This window comes from Bos javanicus, chromosome 25 (genome assembly GCF_032452875.1).
Source record: "Bos javanicus breed banteng chromosome 25, ARS-OSU_banteng_1.0, whole genome shotgun sequence".
Taxonomy (NCBI): domain Eukaryota; kingdom Metazoa; phylum Chordata; class Mammalia; order Artiodactyla; family Bovidae; genus Bos; species Bos javanicus.
Window position 1 is genome coordinate 32,718,963 of NC_083892.1, and position 25,435 is coordinate 32,744,397.

The 25,435-nt window shown below is 43.4% G+C and overlaps 1 protein-coding gene across 10 annotated transcripts in view; it reads right to left on the reverse strand.

Moving 5' to 3' along the window:
• Positions 1 to 4,584: 4,584 nt before the first annotated feature.
• GTF2I (general transcription factor IIi) overlaps positions 4,585 to 25,435 on the reverse strand; it is an 82,353-nt gene continuing 61,502 nt past the window's right edge. For 8 of the 10 annotated variants that reach the window (XM_061401858.1, XM_061401855.1, XM_061401857.1 and 5 more), the window contains 18 exons: positions 23,284 to 23,467; positions 22,231 to 22,289; positions 19,192 to 19,263; positions 17,892 to 18,075; positions 16,874 to 16,932; positions 16,458 to 16,532; positions 15,260 to 15,361; positions 14,428 to 14,493; positions 13,926 to 14,109; positions 12,577 to 12,635; positions 12,130 to 12,210; positions 11,622 to 11,705; positions 11,068 to 11,251; positions 9,550 to 9,578; positions 7,820 to 7,861; positions 7,007 to 7,048; positions 6,462 to 6,537; positions 4,585 to 5,739 (listed from right to left, as the gene is read on the reverse strand). In XM_061401858.1, the coding sequence (XP_061257842.1) occupies positions 6,479 to 6,537; positions 7,007 to 7,048; positions 7,820 to 7,861; positions 9,550 to 9,578; positions 11,068 to 11,251; positions 11,622 to 11,705; positions 12,130 to 12,210; positions 12,577 to 12,635; positions 13,926 to 14,109; positions 14,428 to 14,493; positions 15,260 to 15,361; positions 16,458 to 16,532; positions 16,874 to 16,932; positions 17,892 to 18,075; positions 19,192 to 19,263; positions 22,231 to 22,289; positions 23,284 to 23,467 (1,565 nt within the window). In that variant the 3' untranslated portion in view covers positions 4,585 to 5,739; positions 6,462 to 6,478. Of the gene's footprint in view, positions 5,740 to 6,461; positions 6,538 to 7,006; positions 7,049 to 7,819; positions 7,862 to 9,549; positions 9,579 to 11,067; positions 11,252 to 11,621; positions 11,706 to 12,129; positions 12,211 to 12,576; positions 12,636 to 13,925; positions 14,110 to 14,427; positions 14,494 to 15,259; positions 15,362 to 16,457; positions 16,533 to 16,873; positions 16,933 to 17,891; positions 18,076 to 19,191; positions 19,264 to 22,230; positions 22,290 to 23,283; positions 23,468 to 25,435 lie in introns of those variants that run through there. The other 2 variants (XM_061401850.1, XR_009733573.1) reach the window with 2 other exon arrangements.

Consider the following 25,435-nt stretch of genomic DNA (forward strand, 5'->3'; position numbering starts at 1 on the left):
TTCTCCCCTGGGCCTGATGACACGGTCCTTGGCCTAGGGACACAGGAGTGAGCACCCCGGACACCACAAGACTCAGCCTGAGCCTTTGGTCTGCAGGAGGCCATGCACACACCAACTGCTAGCTGTGGGCACAGTGGCCTGGAGCCCAACCCACACTGACCTATGCATACAGGTTTGGGTGCCCTTGGTAAGCTCCAAGCCTTTTTTTCATCTGTACCTACTGTAGAATATTTAGGGAGGTCCAAGGCAGTTTCTTGCTGTTTAAGCTGGGCCTGGAATGAGGGAAATGTCCGGTGAATGAGAGCCGGCACTGCAGGCTGCTGGGGCAAACGGTGCCGGGCTCAGACCCAGGGCAGGCAGCCTGTGTTCTCTGCTGGAGCTGTCACTGGTGAGCTGGGTGGCTGCGTGTGGGGCAGCCCCCAGTCTAGCCCTAGGAGAGCTCAGCCTTGGCTACGCCCAGGGCCGTGGGGGCTTTCCCAGGCCAGGTTGGGGAGGATGGTAGACAGGAGCCTGAGTTCCAGGGGTGGGGCCGGGGATGTCCCTTCTGTACTGTAGCGTCTGGCGGACGTCCTGATACCAAGTGGGTGCTTAGCCAAAATCAAAGGGACTCTACCATCTGGTCCCACTCCAAAGCCAGGTCTTCCCTGGTGGCTCGGATGGTAAAGAATCCCCCTGCAATGCAGGAGACATGGGTTCAATCTCTGGGTTGGGAAGATCCCCTGGTGGAGGGAACGGCTTACCCATGGCCAGAATTCCAGGCTTGAGAATTCCATGGGTGGAGGAGCCTGGCGGGCTGCAGTCTACAGGGTCACAAGGAGTCAGACACGACGGAGCGACTTTCACTCACTTCACTACCATCTGGTCCTGCTCCAGAGCCGGGAGCCCTGGGGCCTGCCTGCGCCCTGCCTGCTCCCACCCCACTTCCTCACTGGGGCCAGATGCGTCATGTGGCCAGTCATTTGAAGCTCTTCAACCATCAAGGCTAAATCCAGCTGCGTGCTACCGCCACAGGGGGTTTTGCGGTGAGCTCTTCTGAACTTGAAGCTAATTTCAGTAATGAGAAAAATCCCACCTCCTAAATCAGGAGGGGTTGCCATTGTCTCCCCGACTCCGCCCAGAGACTGTGTGAAGGCAGCTGGGAGCATGGCATCAGTCCAGGCCTTGGCCATGGACTCGGCACCTCTGCCCCATCTGAGGGGGTACGGGGCAGTGCAGACACACAAGCCCGGGGTGAGGTGCTGGTCTCTTGCAGACAGCGGGTGTCTGGCGGTGGCCCGGCTTGCATCAGGCACCGGGGGCAGCGAAGCCACTCCCCTCGATGGAAAGCTCCTCTCTTGCTGGCCAACACTTGCTATGGCTTTTTGACCTGCGCCACAGGGTGGGTGCCTGCTCTGACGTAGCCTTTCTGCAAACCTGCACCTGCTGACTTTCATTAAGGATTTTTCCTTGAGGTTCTAGACTGGTCGTTATAAAGGAGAGGACAGTTTGTCTAAATCACAGATGATGCAAATCTATAGATTCTTTTGGGATTTATCTGAAATCTTCCCTAGAGCCTTGGAGGTGGCTGTCTCTCTTGCTGCCTCTGGCTGGGGTTGAGTGGGGACAGTTCTCACTCGGTCCCCCCAGGCACTGACCAGCACATGGTCTTCGTTAAGGATCACAATCGCTTTCCAGGTGAGGAACAATGGGCATCAGCAGGCACCTGAGATCCTGCGGGAAGCCAATGCTACAGAAGGCCCACCAGCCACCTACTCTGGCTTGAGAAACCTGGCAGGAAACACTGTTACACATAACGGGTGTTGTATCATAGCATGTTTTCAGTGTTACCTTTCCTGACAACTTCCTCAAAATAAAACCACAAGGGAAGCGGGGTTGAAGGGTGGGATGGGGCAGGAGGGAGCTGACACGCAAAATCTTTGATCGGAGTTCGGAGCTGGGAAGACAAGCAGCTTTGCTGTTTTTCACTCAGTTCACAGGGATTTGAAGCCAGGGCGCTGCAGCAGCCAGGCTTACCCCGTGATGTGTCAACCGGCCACCATAACCTGAGGGACTTGGGACTTCAACAACCTGCTTTCATTATCTGCCCTTTCAGCCAAAGCTGGCAGTCACGAGGTGAAGTTAGCCACCCCTCAATACACGCGGGAGTAAAAGAACCCAAACTGCAGGGGCTGGAGAGCAGCTCCATGGGGGTGTCTGGTTAGACCTGCACAGCCCCACCTGTGCTCATCCAACTGGACTCAGGGCTGGGCAGAACCGGGACCCAAGCAGAACAAGGGGCCAGAGGTCACCTCAGTTCCCCACACCCTGTCCCCTTGTCTGTATCACAGGGAAACAGGCATCCGTGGAGAACACTTCTTTCAAAATACACACACTTGGCTTCTTCCACTTAGGAAGGAAGGTGTCCAGAGGTGCGCTGTGGTGTGTGACAATTACGGTTCACTAATGGTTAAACCAACCACAGCTTGAGCTTATTCAGAATGGGGCTTGAGGTCTGGACACTGGAAGGTCTGGTCTCTCAATCTTCCTTTCCAATGGACCGTTTTGGTCCCTGGTGGGGAGAAAAACAAAACAAAACAAAACGGTAGAAATGTTGCTGGAAGCATGCTCAGAGAGATGACCTACTTCCAAGTAGGACTGGCTGCCTGCTGTAGTAGACAGCTCTGTCCTGGGCACACTGGGCACTCTGCAGTCCATGCCGGGCACACCGGAGCCCAGTCCACGCTGCAATCTCAGACCTAAGATTGTGGCCATGGCTGGATTCTTGGTCTACCTCTTCTCTCAAGTCCCAAGGTGACCTGGGCACACGATACGAATGCACTTCAGGTATCACAGACGATTTAGACCAATGAAACAAGAAAACGTCTTAGGATGTGCTAACTGCTCAACAGGGAAAGCTTACGTGCACTGCACAGTCCGAGTGGTGGGTAAATGTGAAGATTTCTCTTGGAGGTGCCAGTGGCCCCGCCTGCAGAGGCTCTGCTGCCCGCCCCAGGGCAGAAGCTGACCCAGAAACAGAGCTCAGCTCTCCCTGCCACCCAAGGCCCAGAGCTGGGCAAGAGGCTGTAAGCAGTTGGCCTGATTTCACCATCAGGGTCTAACTGATAACGATCCTGCAATGGTACATGCTTCTTTGGTTTTACTGTTGGAAATTTACTCAAGATCACAGCTATCCAGAAGCATGGCTTGGAGCTGGTCACAAAGCCTATGTCCCTGGTCATTCTGCTATATTTCCTGATAAAATAATGTTGAACCATCAGCCATCACAGGATCAGGATATTGTTTCAGAAACACAGGGTGCATTAGAATTACTGATGGGACCTATGTGAACTGTAGCTCGTGTTTCAGTCTGGTCCTCCAGGAAAGACCTTGGTGGGAGAGTTTTACACCCCTCACCCTCTGAAGAATCACGCTCTTTTGTCAACTGTCTCATTTATGAAGGCAAAACATATTCGCTAACACGTGCAGCGGAAAGCTTGCTCCTTAGACAGTTCCTGGGCTCCACATGAGCAAGGCAGGGTGACCCCAGACATTTTAAAACAAGCCTGTGGTGCTGAAACTAGGGCTCATCTGACCACTGCAGTTAAGAAGGCAATTTGCTAAGGCAGTCACCTTGCCAGGAGAGGCTGTACTGACAGACCCCCAACTGTGGGTAAGCAGAGTAAACAGGGGTGTGTGAAAACCTCTGGGAGACACAGTGAGTTAATAAAATGACTTCTTCCACCTCCATGCTCTTCTGCTCACAGACACAGCTTCAACTGCGATTCAATATTTCTTAAAGGAACCTATAAGCTGTTCAGAGGCAGGATGGGACCAGACCGTGTCTTTATACCTAAGTTAGCAGGAGGATGCCACACTGATTCTGAGCTGTAGTCCACAACGCAGAGACTCGTACGCTCATTTTTAGCTGTAAAAAACCTAAAAAATCCCCAAACATACGTGTATGCATAGATACAGAATTTTCATACTGGAGATATATATACTTATACTGAGCAGGAAAGTCCATCTCCTTCCAAGTCTGTGCTCCTGCAAAATTTCGGTTGAACGGTTATGTGTCCAAGTGTAACTCCTTTTAAAAAGCAGCCTTTGGAGGACTATGAACTCCCAGGGACTGGGACGGGAAGTGTGGGTGCTGGCAGCCAGACGGGGCACACCCGAAAGGAACCCCAGGGCCTACTAGAGCAGCTGACTCCCCCAGGTGGTCGGCTGCCAAGTTTGTCAACAAATTGGTTTGGCTTTCCCTGAGGTCACACAGATAAGGGTCACGGAGAGGCAGAAGGTGATGTGGAGAAACAGAAAGGACCTGGAGCCAGAGTTTCATGTGGGAGGGGCTCACACACGGGCTCCATCCTGGGGGGGATTGACCTCAAACATCGCATGCAGTTGGCAGGTCACGGACAAACAGGTGGGGGCTCCAGCCCCAGCACAGACCAGAGGCACAGCGGTCTCAGACTCAGCCCCGCAGGGGTGTCCTGACGAGGCACGGAGCCTCTGGACAGTGGCGACCTGACCTCACCTCATAATCCGCCTACCGCCGAGCCGCCCCAGGTTTCCCGACAGTCATGAAAACACCTTAGAAAGAAATGATTAGTGTGTGAAAGGCATGGATGGATTTTATTTATTACCCTATATCTACAATTTAATTTGAGGTAAAATATAAGCAACACATAAAAATGCCTATTTCTGCTACCATGTAATATAATTCTCCATTGTGAATATTGTGATAAAGCTAATGAAAACTCTATGCCATCACATACTCTAGCTCTTCGTATAGCTGGTATTTTACATCTCTTACTGTTGGTGAAATCTCAACACATGTAAGATTCTCCTACAGATGGCGCAGAATGTCAGAGGGTGCCTGGTCAGCTGACGGATCCCTCGCTGCCCACACTGGGGCCTCAGTGTCACCGGTTCAACCGCAGAGTAAAGAAGGCAACGAAACCCCCCTCCCCAAGTTCTGAGCCGAGCTGGGGTGGTGTTCCACAGAATTCCACACCACGACTGGGCTCACAGCAGTGAGGCTCTAACGTCACTCAGCTCGCCCCAACACTCAGACCTGACCTCAAACTTCTGGTTCGCCATGCATTTTATTTGGATGAAAAGTAAATGTGGATGGAAGAGGGTCTCTGTATTCCATCTATAAGCCACACGCTGAGATTACCGACCTCTTACTGGCTGTTAGCTGGTCCTGATGGTTGTGTTTTCATGATGATAAAAAACATATGAACCATGATAGAGAGCTTAGGAAAAGGTTTAGTCAAATATACAGATACTAACTGTTCACTCAGTCATTAAGGAGAGCCGTGAACAAAAGGGTCATTTAAATGATTTTCTCCAATAGAAAAACTAAAGAGCTGAACTATATCACAGGGGTTTTCTTCACTGCCGAAGCTGAGATGTTCCAGTAGGAGATATCTTCGCTTGATTGGAAAACAAACACCGTCGCTGAAGGCTCTGCTGAACATGTAAAACATCTGATGAGCTCCACCCCTGTCATTTCCCTGTCGTTTTCCAGCACTGCTGTAAAATCCTTATAATACATTCCCAAGGAAACCAGCCATTCCAAATCTACAGTCACTCTGCTCTTTAATTCAATTCACAGAACTGCTGAAAAAGTAGACATTTCTATCTAAAAGTAGAAAAAAAGGTTTGTATAGAAGGTATTTCTGTTATACAAGTATATTACACAGCCTGGGGCAGTAACAGGTCCAAAAAGCTCTTCTCACCCACTGATACTTTAAGCTAAAACAGGAGAGAAAACAGACAAGCAAGAAAACAGGTTAATCTGATTATAGGAATTTATGATTTTCACTAATACCACAACTTAATTACCATTTCAGTCTAGGGACTGGAGGTACATGGCCCATTCCATGACCAAAAAAGTCTCCGTATAAAAAAACCATAGGGTCAGCTACAGGTGGGAGATAACTGTACCCTCTAACTATCATGAAAACAGTCAATGCTGGGGCTGAGTGAGGTTCAGCCCGACATGAACACCAAGTCTCACTAACTCCTGGTCTAGGAACGCCCCTCCTGGAAAGGTTTAAGATGTTTAGAATGACTGGATCAGGCCAAATCATACCAAGATACACCATGGATTGTGTGGCTCAGCCAGACTGCAAATACTGTTACAGTGACTAGGGGAGAGTCAGGCTGGTGACACCGACTCACAGGGCATCCAACGGCAAGGCCAAGAATTAACCTACAGATCAGAAACAAAACACTTTCCATGGGAGGCAAAGCGCTTTAACATCTCTGCCTGATAGACATGCGTTGATCCAAGGAAACTCTCCGTGCTCGAGCCCGCTAGCTCAGACCACCCAGGATGCTTACACGTGGTCCTCACGTGCCCCGAAGGTGGGCCACCGTTTACGGCTGAAGCAGGGAAAGCACTTCAGCTTACGGATATGCAGGGAGGCTCTCCCAGACACTACATGGTGTCCTGGACACAGAAGCTGATTTACCCTGGGAGGGAAGAGTTCTACCACGTAGGGTCTGGTTCTTGCTTGATTTGGGAGTTTCCATCAGTCTCCTTTATTTCTATCAAGAAAAACAAAAGGGAACCGATTAACTATGCTACGAAGGCAGATCTGCTGGATTATACAGCTACTCATACCAAACTATTCATTACAACTCGATAGGATACTAAAAATGGTAGCAACTAGAGACTCTTCTCTAGCAGCCAACTTCTAAATTTTGTTACTTAGATTTTCAAAGTCACAAACGCCTTATTAATTATGCATGTAAAGGCCCCACACCAGCTGGATCTAGGTTACACAGCCATCATTCAACAATTTCAGAATTCATTAAGAGTCATTTGGGAAGATGGAAGAAAAGAACCTGTAAGTCATCTCTAAATACAATGCTTCTGGGCATAAACGACAAACCCACTTGACCCAGAAACCAAGGAACAAAATCACCACGTGGTTCCAGGTAAAGAGCTTCTAAACCACAGTTAATTCTTTGTCTTTGGCACTTCAGTTTTTGACAACCAGGCTACCCTTTTTACCTTCGGTTGCAGGAACCTCCAACTGGGTTGGCTCAGCTGATTCTGAAGAGAAACACACGAAGACTTTATTAAAACACTGATCAAAAGTCGACTTCGGTTACGTAAAAAGCCTAGAGGGAGGAAGCTCTCTAGACATACACAAAGCTCCCATCTAGGATCAAACAACAGCTACAAATTTGGGGAATTAAAAACACGGTTACTCAACTGGACTGTCAAAAATCTGCTTTCCTGAAACCTGCTATCTTACACAATCAATAACAATCTTAACACAGATCCAGCAGGAAAGCAGGAGGTTCTCTATGTCTTTTCCCCTCCCTTCTGCGGGATCCCTTTAATGAGTCTTTCATTGCTTTCAGTGAAGCACACAGCAGGCCTCAACAAACACTTGCTTCTAAGGAATCTTTAAAACTACAACACATGCATTTTCAGCCAACAGTCTGGCTTACAGCAACCATTAGAAATGAAGGGCACAAGGCACCAAGTTAAAAGACAACCTTCTCGTCACACAACCACACTCAACACCACTGGTCTCAGTGCCTGAGCTTGAGCTTGACATGGGAAGGCGGAGCCAACGGCATGCGGTCCAGTTCTCAGTGAGGACCTACATGTGAGCCCACCTAGGCTTTCAGACTAAGGAGTCAAAGGAACCGAGTCTGCATGTGCTCGAGTGTGTGCATACATGTGGACATGTGTGCTGTGGAATTAACGTTCCTTAGAGTTAGGTACACATTAGCACGGGAGGCCACACAATCGATGTGATCTGGTTTACTGTGTAAGCAGGAATATTTCCATGTTTCACCCTGCTTAATTTACCTTGGATCACTGGGCCTTCTGACTCATTCTGATCAACCAACTCTGAAAAGAAAGCAGATTCATTTAAGTAATAATGATACACTGCTGCATTTGAAAAGCATTTTTGCATACATTCTCTACTCTGATGCTCTGACTCTGCTATAAGAGACGCTGTTTTCCTTATGAGAAGGAGGGAACAAAGATGAAAAGTTGCGGTAGGTCCCATTCAAGTAACTAACTCATAGTAATTACCATAAAATTCTGTAAATTATTACACAGAAGGAAAAGAACAACACTGAACACTTTACACATACAGTAAAGGGGTAAGGAGCCGTAAGATACAATGTCTTTTGAAATTAAAAGTTACATAGAAGAGAGATGAATTGCAATCAAAAAAGTTTTCCAAACAACAAGACAAAACAAAACCCCCACACCTTATCATGGGGTTGGTCATTTAAAGATCTCTGGTATTAATTAAAGCTGAATGCCGAAGATGACTGAAAAATCTACAAAGCAAGATTTCCTTTCATTCATTATTGACATCCCCAAATACTGACACACTTGGCCAAGATAGAGAGTATAATACAACAGAATCTACTGAAAAAGAACTAGTGGGCTTGGGGGAACAAGCAAATAAATACATTTTAGGATAAAATGAAAGTCAAAACTGGGAGGCAGAAGAGACGAGACCAAATCCGTGACGCTACGGGCAAGGCAGCCAAAGAGCATCGACAGCGTGAAGCCCAGCGGGGCAGCGGGGACAGGCACAACAGCCGCGTGACTCAGCTCAGGCGGGGAGCCAACGCCTCCCAGGGCTCAGCTGCGCAGCGGTCCCTGAAAACTCCCGGACACTTTCCCAACAAGTGTAGAACAGAGCGCTCAATGCAGATGGATGTTAAAGAGCTGAGAGGGTACCGGCTGGAAAAATGACGGAAATGCTAATGGTGTATCAATTAAGGAAAACTGTCACTTTGGAAAATTTTTAACAAGAAAGGTAATAGAAGAACATAAACCATATTAGCATAATTGTTTCACACAAAAAAAACCAACAACAACACACACACACACAAAACCTGTTTAAAATGACAGGAATATCAGGGACTGGAAGAAGACTTACACTTGTTTGTGCAAGATTATCTGAGAGCCCAGTGACTGCCAGACACAACGCCTCAATATTAACAGAAGCCGCTAAATCATGTTAGAAGACTTGCTTTTTCTAGCCCGGTAATCAGAAAATAATAGTAATGGTAAAAACAGGAATAAATATAGATTGTGCTTACTGAACACACACTATAGATCAGGAGTCGACAAACCTCATCACAAAGAGGCAATGAGTAAATATTTTAGGCTTTGCAGGTTGCTCTGCTGTAATTTCCGAATCTGACATAAGCGAATGGGTGCAGCAGCGCTGTGTTACCACTTTCTATTCACACAGTGAGGAGCCCGCCAGTCACTGCGTCAGAGGCTTACACACAACGTGTCCTTTAAATGCTCTAAAACTGCCCAAATGGGTGCACGTATCATTACTATTTGATTACATGAGTAAGTAAACAGATTTTCAAAAGTAAGCAACTTGCCCAATATCACGTCCACAAGTGACCGGTGCTTTATACTGAGGGCTAAAACAACGACTGAATGATTACTGCTGGATTACGTCTGTAAGTGTACACGCAGACCTGCATAAGCCCACCCATCCCCGTTTCTCAAATCCCAGAAGAGAAAAAAAAAAAAAGACATCCAGAAATACTCACGGTTATTAATCACAAGTCCTGGAAATGGTCTGAAGAGAGAAACAGATGGTACAAGTGTTTTTTTTACTCTATGAGAATTTACATGTATATTTTTATTCAACTAACATTTAGCCCATGTTACTTATGTGCTAAAAACACAAAAGCTGTCCACTATCATTTAATCTTCTACTTTTAAACCTACAGACAGATAAGTAACAATTAGGGCACATTATTAGAAAATGCTACACCAAAGATAGCGGGGGCGGGGGTGGGGGGGGGGCGAATAGGAACAACGTAAAGGGAAAGAGAGTAATTTTAGTAAAATGAGAAAAGGCTTTGGGAAAGTAACATATTAGCTATTTCTGAGTGTCGGTCCTAAGCAGACAGTGGGAGTTGGACAATGAATGGGTATATTTAACCACAGCTAAGTTCTGGGGAGGTGGAAGAGTGAAGGGGAAGGAGAGGGAGGGACGAACAGGCAGAGTAGCATGGAGACATACACACGACCACGTGTGAGCTAGACAACAAGTGGGAATTTGATGACTCAGGGAACTCAGGGGCTCTGGGACAACCTAGAGGGGTGGGATGGGGGGGCACGTGGGAGGGGACACAGGTATACCTATGGCAGATTCATGTTGACGTATGGCAGAAACCAACACCATACTGTAAAGCAACTATTCTTCAACTAAAAACGAATACATTGAAACAAAAACCAACAACCACGACTGTTTTCCACACACACACACACACAAATAAATAATGGGAAATCAGAGTAATTTTAGTGAAATGAGAAGAAGCTTTGGGAGGATAAGACATTAACTATTTCTGAGTGTTGGTCCTAAGCAGACAGTAGGAACTTGAAGTTTGGGGGAGGTGGAAGAGAAGCGTGAAGGGCCCTGGGCACTTCTACCTGGGTGACGGCAAAGGGGACGTGTGTAGCACTTACTGTGACAAGCACATCAATGACTGGAATCCTCACAGTGCTGTGAGTGTGCAATGTGGCAACCATGCCTACTCTGTGGGTAAGCAGCTCACACTCTCAAAGGGAACAACTACCATCTCACTGCACAGACAAGGAGACAGAAGCGGCTTAGCACTGGATCCTTGTCTGACCTGAAGCCTGGGATGAGAGGCCGCAGGCAGGGGCTGGCAACATTTTCCTGTACAGGGCCAAACATAAATACTTCCAGACCACACTGTCTCTGTCCCAGCTACTTAATTTTATCACTGCAATATGAAGGCAGCCACAGACAATGTGTAAACAAGCAGGAGTGACTGGGTTTTAACAACACATAAAAATAAAAACGTGGCGGGCTGGAGCTGGCCCACAGGTCACGGTGTGCTAACAACACCTTGCCTTAAAAACCAGAGAATGAAGAGTCAGCACAAGGACGGAAGAATCTCACAGTAACTAAAGGACTGTATTAGTTCATGTCATCGCACAGTAAACTTACTACAGAGGATCACATTTTGGAAGATGACTTGGCCTCAGTGATCTGCAGGTTCATTCTTATGACCAAGCAAGTCACTCTCACGTACCTAATGACTGTGAATTTAATGAACTCAGCAGAATCTAAGATCCTTCTCATGGAGCTGATTTCCAGATAGCTGGGGGCTTTGAATGACACTCCGGGGGGCATGCCATCAACCACCACACAGCCAGGGTTAATTGTGATTTTCCTGTAAGGAACCTTCACGGGGAAACCCATCCCAATGGCTTCACCTATAGTGAGACAAATGGCATAAAAGCAGAGAGTCCACCTTAGTGAGGGTTTACAGACGCACAGATGACAACTACTTGAGCATAATTCAGTTTTAAGATCTAACTGAGTCAAAGTTTTCCTGGCTTATTGCAAGCTGTACTATGCAAATGCCTGCATCCATGCTCAGTCATGTCTGACTCTTTGCAACCCTATGGACTGTAAGAGTCACCAGGCTCCTCTGTTCACGGGATTTCCCAGACAAGAATATTGAAGTGGGCGGCCATTTCCACCTCCAGGGGATTTTCCCAACCCAGAGATGGAACCTGCGTTTCCTGATTGGCAGGCAGATGCTGAGACACCTGGAAAGCCATACACAAACGTAAAACTTACCAAATTTTCGACTGAAGAGGTCATTAACTTGCTCTCTTAGCTGTCGAGCTTTTTCAACTTTTGATAGTCTTTCATTATCATCGTCTAAAAAGGTTAAGAGAAAGCTGTAACTTAACAATGCCATTTTAATACCAGATACATTTTTAGGTGCTTTATGTAATTTTATGTTTGGGGAATGTTTTTTTAAAAAATCGATCAAGATTGAAATGATTTAACCAAACAATTTAATAATAGCATTAAACTGAAAATGCAACATCATTCCAGTTATAAAGAGTTTTGCTTGCCGTTTCACACAAATTTTTTAAACACACTAGGCATCTGAGTAGCGTACAGGTTTTAGCTCATGTTGAATCTAGTAATTGCCAAGCACTGTTTATAGATATAAACAGACATGGTGATGTATTTGGTTAATAATTTCTGCAGGGGTTAGGGGAACAACAGACAATGTACAGTATATTCAATCTCCATGAAGCCCTAACAAGCTATAATTAAGGCAGAGAGATCATACCTGGAATTGTCACCTGAATGATGTTAAGGTCTTCAACACCTGATGCAGTAGTATTAACACTGGGTGATGAATTGATTTTTCCTGAAAATGGAAACCTCAGATTAAAACATATACAAAATGTAATTAAATCTTCCCTAATGCTACAATACAGACTTTAAGACCACATTTTAAGGCAACTTTGCTCCTCATGACGTGTTTTCTTGTTCTGTGACGCTGGGCTTCCTGAAAGGCGTTTTTCATTTTTTGTCTTCCTCATGCTGTTTTGTGGCGCATCAGACATGTAGAGATCCTTAAGTTATTAAAAACTTAAAAATCGTAAACTAGACACACCCCAACTTTGAATGCACTTTCCAGGTTTTATTTCAACAGCTACTCTCGCAATAATTTTTAAAACTACTGCTGCAAAGTAAGTGTCTGAGAAAGTGTTTTCTGTAGCAAAATGCTTACTTGGAGGGCTCTTAGATGAGGAGGTGCTCTCCTTAATTGCAGTCTCAAACATTTCTGGCCTAAAAACAAGAGAAAAAGCACGTGTGTTAGTATTCCAATAGGAAAACATTAAAAATTAAACAAGTAAGATACTGAAAAAGCTAGGAACTTTCTATACATACACATTCTTAGCAGGAGCAGAAATAACATGGATATCTAAAGGAACACACACAAAAAGACGAACTATAATTGTGATTTTAACATCCACCAAGCCCTCTTTAGTTTAAATAGCTTCTTTCTATGGTTTCAATATATCCTGGAAAGATGCAACGCTAGGCTTAAGAAGCAAACACAAGAGTCCTGCATGCAGGTAGCATGGAAATATAAAGACAGGCTGTGAAAAGTCAAGCACCAAGACTCTGTCTCTCTTGGGTCTTCCCTGGAGGTACTGGTTAAGACTTCAATAACAGGCTTCCAATAAAGGAACGTAGGTTTGACCCATGGCTGAGGAACTAAGATCCCACATGCCTCATGGCAAGGCCAAAAAGTAAAAGTTAAACAGTCTGTCTCTCTGAGGAAGCAGAGGCAGGGTCTTAGCCTCTAGAGACCTGGCTCAAAGTACAGAGGGTGGCCATTAATAAATAAAAAAACCCTAAAATTCCTTTCAACTAATTTTGAACAATTGCTGGACACTGACACATATTTTATTAACTCCAGTTACTTTCATCTCCTTCAGCTGTGCTGGCATAATTCACAGATCCCAAGCAAACAGAAGAGAGATTTAAACTATTCTGTAAACTGGAGAAATAAAAAGGCTTTAGAACACTGAACCTCCACTTAAGATTCCAGCCGTATCAACCAGTAAAAATATGACTATAAGGAGACTTGCAAAATCAAGTTGTTATCCCTCTGGTAACTCACAGCCCTCCTTCCCTCTTTTGACCACTTACAAAAATTTTTAAATATATATAGAAGTATAAAGCGGAGAAGGCAATGGCACCCCACTCCAGTACTCTTGCCTGGAAATCCCCATGGATGGAGGAGCCTGGTGGGCTGCAGTCCATGGGGTCGCTAAGTCAGACACGACTGAGCAACTTCACTTTCACTTTTCACTTCCATGCATTGGAGAAAGAAATGGCAACCCACTCCAGTGTTCTTGCCTGGAGAATCCCAGGGACGGGGGAGCCTGGTGGGCTCCGTCTATGGGGTCACACACAGTCAGACACGACTGAAGTGACTTAGCAGCAGCAGCAGAAGAAGTATAAAGAGCTTCTCTGAGTCTAGGGCCCCAAAGCTGAATCCACATACCATCTCCCAGAGTCAAACTGTACCAACTCAGGGGGCAAGCTCGTTTCATCTTATTTCCTTACTTTTTAATGATGAACTTAATTTTGGCTTTGTTTCTGAGTATCTTCTCCAGCCTTGGAATGCCAAAAGTAGACGGTCGTCGGAATGGCACACCCTCGGGTAAGCCTTCCACATAAAAGTCTTCTGGGAAAGACTCAAATAATGCGAACGGCACTTTCACAGCTTGTTTAAGGCCAAGAGCTTCACCTAAAAAAGCAAAACACACTTATCGTTTCTCATATACATAATTTTTTGAAAAATTAAACCTTAAAAAAAAAAGCATTCAAACTACATTTTGCAGCTACTCAAACTATTCTTTAAAAAAAATCACATGAATTTTAATTTTAGGAAAATGTCAATTTCTTGAAGAAATGTGGGAAAAACGATCAAATTCATGCCTACAAACCCACACACATCTGATGATAATATTTAAATGTTGAACATTTTTACATTGATCACATTTTTCTGTTTTATAAAAAAGCTACCTCATATTTTAATAACAATAATACTTCAAAATAAACTTACCACATTTTTCATTGAAAAGATTTTCAACTTTCTGTTTTAGGTCTGTGATTTTGGCATTCCAGGCCTCTGCATGAAAAAAAAAAACGCAGAAAAAAATTTTAGTAATAGTTACTAGTATACATCCAAGGTTAGGAACTTCTTCATCTTCTTTTATTGTGCATCTTTACTCAGCGGAAAATAAAAAATACATAGGTTTTCAACACAGTCATGTCTTGGTAACTATTCTAATCCTAATGCATTATTTAACTGTTTTATAACATTACTGGGATTCCCTGGTAACGATAAAGGAACTGGGGTTCCCTGGACAGACGATAAAGAGTCTGTCTGCAATGTTGGAGACCTGGGAAGGTCCATGGATGGAGGAGCCTGGTGGGCTACCGTCCATGGGGTTGCAAATAGTCGGACACAACTGAGCAACTAATTTAACTTATTATATTACTAATATGTCAGCTACAAATTAACAAAATAAACAAAGAACAAAATACACCCTCCCCAAACAATTATAGTATCTACTCTGTGCCAGATACAGCTCTACCCTTTAGATGATCTGTATTTATCATCTTACAAATCACCCTATGGAACCGGAAATAATGTTATCTCCATCTACAGACAAGGAAACGGCACAGAGAGGGTAAGCAGCTTGCTCAAGGTCATGGAATCATAAATACTAGTGCCAGATTTGAACTCAATCTGGCTCTGTAGTCTTCACCTCTAACTGTTAATATATACTAATTCACCAAATTAAAAAGCAGTGCAACTAGTAAAATACAGTATTTTACTAATTCCTTTTATTTGAAGTAATGAAATCAAGAAAAATGAAGTATATATTTACCAAAGGAAAACTCTCTCCCTCGAGGCTTGAAGGGAACATTAGAACCATTCGTCTGGGTAGGGGTTCGAACGGCTGAGGTTTGAGGATTGCTATTATTAGGGCCTAAAGAAGGATAAAAAATAAACAAACAAACAAAAAATAGTCAGCACACACAATCAATCACCTGCTAGTGAATTCTGTACAACCTGCTCTTGAAGGCCAACTTGTGCTGGAAAAGTTGAGTCCAATGAGGACATAAGCTGTCTGCAAAGCAAAAGGCCACTTCCGTGAGTTCTACAGACCTCTGTCCGTTTTTCTATTTCCGTCCCTACAACGAGGCATTTTCCCCCAGAACACATCTAGCTTTCTGGCTGATATGAGGAACTTTCAGTTCACTTCATGATTCATCACACCATTTTTAAGCCACTGGTCACTTATGTTTGCCTTTAGGTTTTTCTTTCAGCCTCTGAACACAAACACAACTTGAGATACAAGCATATCCTCTACACTATGAAGCTCTCCTTTGGATTCTCTAGCTATTTTTTACATATCTTTTCTTTGAATTCTAAGAAATACACAGAAACAATGCTATGGGTTCTGAGTTGTTTTCCACTAAAAGCCTGACTATGGCCTCAGAATTCAATAAAATATGAAGACTCAACATTCTAATCTTTAATTACTTCAAGCCACTGAATAAAAACCAAAACTTTCTTAAATGGCACAGTGATAAAAGCAAGGTATTTCTGGAGAAGCTGGATCTCTTCTCCCCATCACCCTGAAGGCAGGTCAAAGAGCTTTTCATTAACCCACCACTGCCCTTGTACATGAATACTCAGAGTGGCATTACTCATAAACAGCCAAAAAGTGGTACAACCCAGATGTCCATCAGGTGATGAATAAATAAACAAAATGCAGTCCACATCCACACAATGGAACATTACTCAGCAGTAAAAAGGAACGGACACTCATTAGGAAGGGTATTATCTAGAAGCAGAAAGTAACACGTAGTGGCGAGGCTGAGGAGAAATCTCATCTTCTACTTGAAACTGTTGATTAAAAACATTTAGAACTCTAGACTTACCACAGGTTAGCCTTCCACACCTAAAACAAGTTTTGTGAAGGCCCATTTTCCTAAAAATGTCAACACTAGAGTGAAGAAGCAACAGCTGTAATCAGTGAACTGGACAGTAGACAGAAACGGGCCACAGAGCAACCTCACCTTCCACAGTGACCTCAATTTCAGGAACTTTCGAATTACTCCCGGGGCTTCGTGGTCTTTTCGGGGACTGCAAAGCTGTAAAGTGAGCAGATACCATTTCTTTTGGATATTGTAAAAAATCCATAAGGAATACTCTATAAAAGCAGAGTACTGAAATTCAGTTTGGCTCTTTTCAAAGAAACCTGAAGAGTCAAACTGATGGTATAATACTCCATATGAGTCTCAACAAAGCTGTGGACACATGAGTGAAGGATGACTGCAATATGAAACTGCCAATGAAATGTTTACTTTTGGGGGGGTGGGGCAGGCATTAAATGAAAGATCTTAAAAAGCTCAAAAACAAATCAAAAGCCACCTGCCCCCCCCGCAAATTTCTGCCACACCGAAGTATAATAAAGGTATACATAATCTCTTACCTTTAGTGTTTATTTTACTAGCCATTCCAGGAGGCAAGTAGGAAATAACTAGTTCAGGTCTAGAGAGAAAACCAAGAAACGTTAGTGGCCAGTATAATACTGGTCTTCATAGCTAGTAAAACTTGTGATGACCAATTTTTTTTTAAATGAAAGTGACCACAAAATAACTCGTAAGGCAAAAATAATCTCTATCATTGTGGACCAAAAAAAATCACTTTTCCTTCCCATAACTAGCTGCTAAAAGATTTTAGGAAGAGTAAATGACTTCATGATAGCTCAGTTGGTAAAGAATCTGCCTGCAACGCAGGAGACCCCAGTTTGATTCCTGGGTTGGGAAGATCCCCTGGAGAAGGGAAAGGTGACCCACTCCAGTATTCTTGGGCTTCCCTTGTGGCTCAGCTGGTAAGGAATCCACCTGCAATGCAGGAGATCTGGGTTCAATCCCTGGGTTGGGAAGATCCCCTGGAGAAGGGAAAGGCTACCCACTCCAGTATTCTGGCCTGGAGAATTCCACAGACTGTACAGTCCATGGGGTGGCAAAAGGTCGGAGCGACTGAGCGACTTTCACTTTCATGAAAATGAGAACTAACAGGAGTTTAGTTTCTTCAGCTCCTGAAATTCTGGAGACATATAAACGAGAAACTTAATTGTTGAAATTCAGTTGCCCATAAGTTTAACCAGGAATAAACAGAGCACATTAAAAATCAGCACTTTCTTTCTTTCTTCAAGTATGTATGGATAAGATACTTATAGCATCTCTCAGCAAATGTCAGCACCACCACTGTGGGGCAAGTACAACTCTCCTTGTACTGATGAAGAAAATCAAGGGGAAAAATAAAAATCAAGTGCAGGTTAAAGAACAGCAGCAACGGACAAGGTGAGGCCCCAGGCTCATGCTACACCTTCTGTCATGGACCTCAAAGGCTTAGCCGTAACCCCAAGTTAAGAAGATTTTCAACAGAAATACAACTTAATTGCCTAAATTCCAGAAAGGATTGCAATGGCAAAGAGAACTTACTTTTTAACAACAAACTTGATTTTATTACTTCCACGGACAATCCTTTCCAGTCTTGGAATTCCAAACCAGGTAGGGCTTCGAAAGGGAATTCCTTCTGGCAAGCCTTCTACATAGAGGAACTCGGGGTTTGATTCAAACACCGGGTATGGTACTTTTACTGCTTCTGTGAGTCCAAGAGCTTGAGCTGAAAGTGTAAGAGAACAGAACTTACAAAAGGTAAAACTTTATAGACAATCTTTTACTTCTGTCTGACAGCAGTTTCTTTTTATGCTTTTATTATGTGTATTTTTAAACTGTGATACAATGAACATATAACAGTATGTTAGCTTCCAGTGTATGGCATAATGACTTGCTATTTGCATATATTCTCCAAGTGATCAGCACAGGAAGTGTAGCTGACATCTGTGCATGCTCAAATACACTGGGCCAAAGTCCCCAACACTCTAGCAACTTCCACTTAACATTGTAGGTATCTTACTTAGTACACTGGGGAAACTGAAGAACAAGCCTAAAAAATAAAAGGAACATCTTAACACTTCAAAGGACAGGACAATTAACTATCCCACAGGACAAACAAAATTATCTCTGTGCTCTGGGAGGAAATGAACTACAGCCATATGGCAAGTACCTAGCCCTTGAACCCAGCATCTTGTTTAAAAGATAAGAGGGAATCCTTGGTGGTGCAGAGGCTGGGACTGTGCGCTTTCACTGCTGAGGGCCTGGGTCTGATCTGGTCAAGGAACTAGGACCCCACATGCCGAAGGTAAGAGGTGCGCAAGAAGATGCACTTGAGCAGACTGGTCAAGGGTACTCAAGGTTCCTGATCCAGGACACAAACGCTAATATCAGATATTAAAACCATGGCGGCAATGTCCCGGGAGTACTGGCATCACTCTACTCCTTCCTTCCTTCTCCATGAGACATACCCAATCAACTGAAACACTTGCTGAGCCTTGTCAGAATCCTCAAGACAGCATTCCAGGAAACCATTGTCAACAAATCTACGTTGAAACAGATGATCAAACCCATGTGTCACATGGTGTCAGCCAGGTTACAAGTACAGACAGTGGGACTGAGGTCCCTCCCGAGACCTCCCACACTCTCCCGCTCTGATACACAAGAAATCGGGAGTCCAGGGGACAGAAGGTAACTTGCTCAGTTGAAGCAGCCATGTCAGAGCAGAAAGAAAGTCAAACCTAGTTTCTGAGATCTTCCCTCTTTAGGTCCTGAACTGCTAAAATGTTCATTCCGAACACTGCCTTTCCTTAACATTTTAAAACTAAGACTATGTTTTACTTACCAAATTTCAAATTAAAAATCTCTTCCACTTGCTTCCGTAGCTTGGTAATTCTGACATTCCAATCTTCTTTGACTAGAAAGCAAAAATCAATCTGATTAACCATGTCCCTTATGGGTGCTAACACAATCAGACTGGATGCTATTCTCTCCAGTGATGCCATTTTTTAAAACCTGAGATACAATCAGCATATTACACTGTAACAGTGTCAGCTGTATATCCAGGGACACTCTTCATACAACTTTGCTTAAGAGCAAAAACTTTTGTTCATAAGGAAAAGAGTGATTTCCTGCACTTGTCAAGAAGTTCAGGAAGACAGAATTCCAACTTAAGTGCACAATGTAGATAAAGAAGAACTTATTCAGAAGCATTTAGAATGAATAGTTTTTAAACACTCCTCCTTGGAGGTACATCGAAGAACCCTCTCAGGAGTAGGAGGACCACCTGTGTAAGGACCCAGGCCTCCAGTACCAGGTTCAACTAGAGGAGCTTCAATTGTATTCGCTTTTCTAAACAGGCATTCCTTTTTTATTGAACACATATATGCCTACAGATTTACACAAAGGAAAACTTCACTCATCACAGCAAGAAATGAATGACAGTGTGATTAGAGAGGTGTCACTGAGCACTATTCACATCTGTAATCTGGTTTATTTCCTTACCCTTTATTTGTAAGACAACCATATCCCTTTAAATACAACATAAAAATAAAGAAAAATAAGCTATTAGAAAAGATAGGTAGGGTTATCACTTGGACAGATTATCGGAGCTTGTTTGGTGGAGGTGAGGATGCAGAGGATAGAGGTGATCTTGGGGACCGTGGAGGATGCTTGGAGGTGTTGGATGAGGAAGGAGGGTGAGAGAGAGTAATTTAGAGAAAAGGGCAGAGAGCGCATGAATAGTCCCACAGCCATGTCTGTGGGTGAGGTGGCAGGAAACGTTCTGAGGCTCAAGGTTGGGAGCCTCAGAAACTCCTTCTTTTCCTTTACTTTTACCAAGAAAGTACTTTAAAACCTTTTCTTTAAAAGAAAACCTAGCATCTCAAGGGTTTAATATGGTAACTCAGCCATTCAACTAGACAAAGTCAGTCTGGTATAAAGCAAATCGGAATACTCCTACCCAATCGGCAGTCTCCCTTCTCTAGGGTCAAGGGCATCTGCCAACTTGGCGCTCCCCTTCTGCCTCACCCTGCACTTCCTTCTCTGGTATTTCTATGCCAATACAAACAGATTTCTGCACCATTCCACCCAAGCACCAACTACCTTCTCTTTCTTCCCCTGCAAAGCTCAATTACCTGGCTAGTGCCACAGCTTTCGCACACGAGACCTCTCTCTTTCCCCAGACTGAGAACCAAGTGCCCTTAGGTGCCCTTCAGCATACAGCTGTCACCTATGAGTCAGGCAGGCGTCTCTGATGGCAACGACTGACACAACACTTCTGTCAGTTACTCAAGGACCTGAATTAGCCTGGCAAGACTAACACCCAGGGCACTGGCAGACCAAATACCGTTTTGTAGGAATGAAGAAGGACAAGCTTTGATTCTTTCCAAGGTCTACGAATGGCCGAAGGCCAAGTTCTGTTAATGACTGAGAGAATGGAGTGTCTTCAGATACAAGGCCTGTAACTGTCTATGCCAGAGAACAGCAGATCAAGTACTGCTGAAACTATCACTTAATCCTCAGAGTAACTTCTATGGTGCCTACAGATTGTTCCAATGATACAAGTTGAACATCCTCAGTTCACAGTCACTACGAGAAACGCTCCTAATAAAATCAGTCATCACAATGATCACAAGCTTGAACTTGAGGTCTGTCTTGAGAAATGAAGACTCACACGCAGACTTCCTTCACATTCAGACTAATGATGCCACAGCTCTACCTTTGGGAATGTTTTTGTTTGAATTACGTTGCTCAGTAAAGTCTCTGTCACATCCAGTCTCCAATCTGCCACCAATATCTTGTTTCTTTGCCTAAGCCAAATGCATTCTGAAGAACTTGCTGGACTGATGAAGCTGCATTCAACCTGAGAAATTAAGCATTACCTCTTCTCCCTGGCAGAATTCTGGGCACAGGATGGTCTGTTTCCCTAGTATAGTTTTTTTTCAAATACGTCTCATGCCGTGATGAACACAAAAAGATTATACCATCTGTTGAGCATACTGATGACTTTCACCAGCTGCACCCAGGTACCTAAAACTCAAGAATCAGTACTCTAGTACAGACAAATAACCCACTTTGGACAGCAGTTCACCTTAGCATTAGGAGAATGATTAACTGCAAAGACAAAAGAAAGAAAAAAAAGGAATGGGAAAAGATTTAACAACAAAAATTCAGAAGAACCCATTATTGGTTCTTAGCAACAGAAGTTCCTAAGGGTACAGAACCTAATATGCAGACCTACACGTTATGGTCATTTTATCTGACATTATGGAATGGAAAATAAAAACATCAGAAAGAAAGAAAAGCACAGTTATATACCTCAGATAAAGAAAATAAAACCATTCTGCTAACTGAGACTGAGACTTTTCAAGCTCTTTTCTGTTGGGCAGGGTCAGCACAGCTGCTGCAATCACAGTATCTGTCATTTTAAAACCAAGGGCCTCGTGAAAAGATGAAGGTCTAAATCTCGTGGTCTGGCCCGTCAGCCACGTGTGGGCAGCTGTGCACTTGAAATGTGGCCACCTGAACTGGGAGGTGCTGGAAGCACACAATACACACCGGAGATTCAAACAAAGGGTGTAAATAAATGAAACGAAAAAGGTCAACTAACGCACCAGGTACAAACTTTACATGACATACATGGCTTGCATTTGTGACACGCTGTATTTCTACTGAACACCACAGGTCTAAATTCAAAGCTCAAGTTTGTTCCAAACTGGTATGTTCATCTTGATAAAACAAGGAGTGCCTGTGTTGATCTTCCAAGAAACATTTTTTTGAGTGGAAAGGAGAAAAGAGCAATTCTATGGCATTAAAAGTTTAATGAAAGCTTAGAAACTATCTGATATACCAGCTTTTAAAAAGGATCTCACAACTTTCTTACCTGGTGTATTCGTTCTGGGCTGAGTAACTTCAGTAGTGCTGTGCGTCAGAAGCTCTGGTCTATAAAAATACAATTGGTATCAGGATGAGAGCATTTAAGACCGCCTTTACTTCCCATATGGTTCATTCTACCTTCAACTGCAGTGAATAAAAAATCATCTTGGTGACTAGATTATTTTGAAAATAGCAATTTACAAAGATTCAGGTGGGACCACCTATTCATCCTCAAAGGCATTTTAGGCTAACTTGTGGCAAAACAGCTGTGTCTGGCCCCATCCCAGTTCAACCTCGGGTTTCATCCTTCAGGTGAACTAGAGTAAAATACAGGTAGATGTATTCGGCTTTGTCACCCCGAAGCTTGTCCCAACAAACAGACACAAAAATGCACAACCCCAATTAGCAAGCAAATTCTACCTCAAGGACAATTCTTCTGTATTAAATGGGCCTTCTGATCCCATACTCTGCCCTCAAATTACCCATTCTGCTATCTTCCAAACTCAAGCCAGATTGACCCTTTTAAGATCCAGTTCAAATTGTTTTAAGAGGAATCAGCTTTAAAACCTCTTCAACCCTTCACTGACTGTACAGGACATAGAGCTAGGCTTCCTCCCCAGGGCCGTCTCAGTGTATCATGCCCTCAAGGGCACCACTCCCTTCCACACACACTGTGTGGTTATCTGAATATTCAAGGCCATCTGCCACCTCCCTTCCCTGACCTACTTATGCTATGTCCTTCATTTGAACCCCCTTTCTTGCATCCTCTGTGCACAACTGAACCATCTGCATGCTACCCTGGCCCTCTTTCCCAAAGCTGGCGCTTTTCTGTATTGATCAATGCAGTAAGCCTCCCAAGGACTGAGTTTCTGTTGGATCCAATTTTGTATATCTGGTACCTGGTACTACAGAGACACCTGCTTGAAAACTGAATCTAAATGTAATACCTCAGTTTTAAATATGGGGAGTAAAGTCCAATTGGGAGGGGGGAAAGCCCATTTTTATGAAATTAACTTTTCTTAAAGACAACATTAAATGTTTCTGCCAATTATAATCCTACCTTTTAATAACAAATTTAATTCGATTGCCCACTTGAATAATCTTTTCCAGCCTTGGGATCCCATACCACGAGGGACTTCTAAAAGGAATGTTTTCTGGCAGTCCTTCCACGTAGAGGTCATTAGGGTGTGCTTCAAATTTCTGGTAAGGTACAGCCTTAGCTTCGGTGCTCCCTAAGGCTTCAGCTTTATGAAAGAAAAGCAATTCAGAAGACTGGAGACTAAATTTTCGTTGAAATTATATTAAAAAAAATCCATAATAAAGGACATGTCAATTTTTAAACAAGCATCTTTAAAATGACTTTAACAATCACTAAATACAAAAACAGGAATATAGGAATGCATCTTACTATTCTGTTTCTGAATAGGCGCAGCACTGAAACTTTAAAATGTAAAAATGTAATTACTAATTCAACTTTAAACCACATCCAAACAGAGGTGTAACAAGAAAAGAATCAATTTACAAAATATCGGCATTTGTAGGTGTCCCTTGTATCCTGTGTGTTACATTTAATTATTTTATAATCTGACGGTTGAAAAAAAGAGTGCCTTCTTGAAGAATCTGTATTTCTTTGACTCTCACTTTGACTTTCCTCTCAAATTCAAACGCCTTCTGCCTTAATTCCTTCCTTCATTTCATCAGTACCAAATCTGAACGGTTCTACTATATTATAGGATCCCGACAACATAAGTAAGGAGTGTGTATTTGAAAAACCAAATACAATGTAATTTAGATCAGAGCTGTTTAAAGAAATATTACCTCTGAAAACAAGGTAAAGGCTTTCACACTCACACCTGGGAGTAATATGTATTACAGTTACTCCGCTAAATGTAACAATAAAGGACACAAACTTAATTCTAACAAAACTTCCTGTAAAATAAAAAAGAACCCAATTGTTGGAGCTAAGAAACAGCACAAGTTACAGAAAGGGGGAAGGTCAAGTGCACTAGCGTTCATCTCATCATGAACAAGGTCTGCTCTGTATTAAGTAACCTGTCCTGTCTCCAGAGTCATTCTGCTTAACTTTGCTTAATTTTTTCCTGAGCACTTAATGCTTTCTAATATACTACATATTTACTTGCTGCTTCGCTATGCGTATCACCCTAATCTATAAACGAATCCTTGGGGACGGGGGGAAGCACTCACTATCTTCTGTGGGGCTGAGTTCTCAGCACCAGACACACAGAGGTTCACAGGTGCTGATCTGCAGCATAACTTTCAAGACTTGGGTTTGATATGATCAACAATCTTAAGTTTTCCTCTTTCCTTGTCAGGAGCCTTGAAGAAAGCAACAATTCTGCTGGTGTCTCTCTCTCTCTAAAGTTTAAGTAAAGGCCAGGAGCAGAATTTTGTTGTTTGTAATGTAATAATGTATAAACTCTTATTTATTTTTTAAATTTTTAATTGTAATAATTAATTACAATGCTGCGTTGGTTTCTGCCCTACAGCAACTCAACTCAGCCTTAAGTATAAATATATCCACTCCCTTTGAAGCCTCCTTCCTCCCCTGCCATCTCACACAATCTCTTATCTATTTTCTTAGCTCTGCTACGATGCCAAAGTATTTCCTACTGGCCAATTTTTCTTTCTGTGACTATACTATCACAGCCACAGCTTTCTTCTTCCATGAAGGAAAAGTCAGCTTACTAGCAAGCACCAATGATCTACTAGGATTGGCTGTTTCTTACAGACCAGGTTCGATTTCTAGAACTAAACGTCCTAGAGGCTAAAGTTTAAGCCTGTTCCTGTAGATGCCCGTTATCTATGCCAACTAGTTATGAATTAGGACAATACCATGGTGGCATCTCTAATGATAACGTTCGCAATCTTTCACTAAATGACTTGGAAATATAGTGATTTTTAAAGCGTAGATTCTTCATTGTTCCTTAGCTGATTTCTGACCAGAAGCACACAGAGGTAAATTTTCATTAAGCTACCCAAGTATTCATGCTGGGCAATCAAGGATAATGAGGGGGGAAAACTTAAATCCTGTCTTTTCCTCAAGGCATTAAGAGTCTCAGGGAGCTAAACCATGTAAGTAAAACTGAAGTACACGGATTCTGAAAACAGCAAACAATTAAACGGACTAAGTTTGTAGCTGCCAAGTGAACTGCACCTAAAAGCTGGTTTCCTGGGTCTGTAGAAGCCAGAGC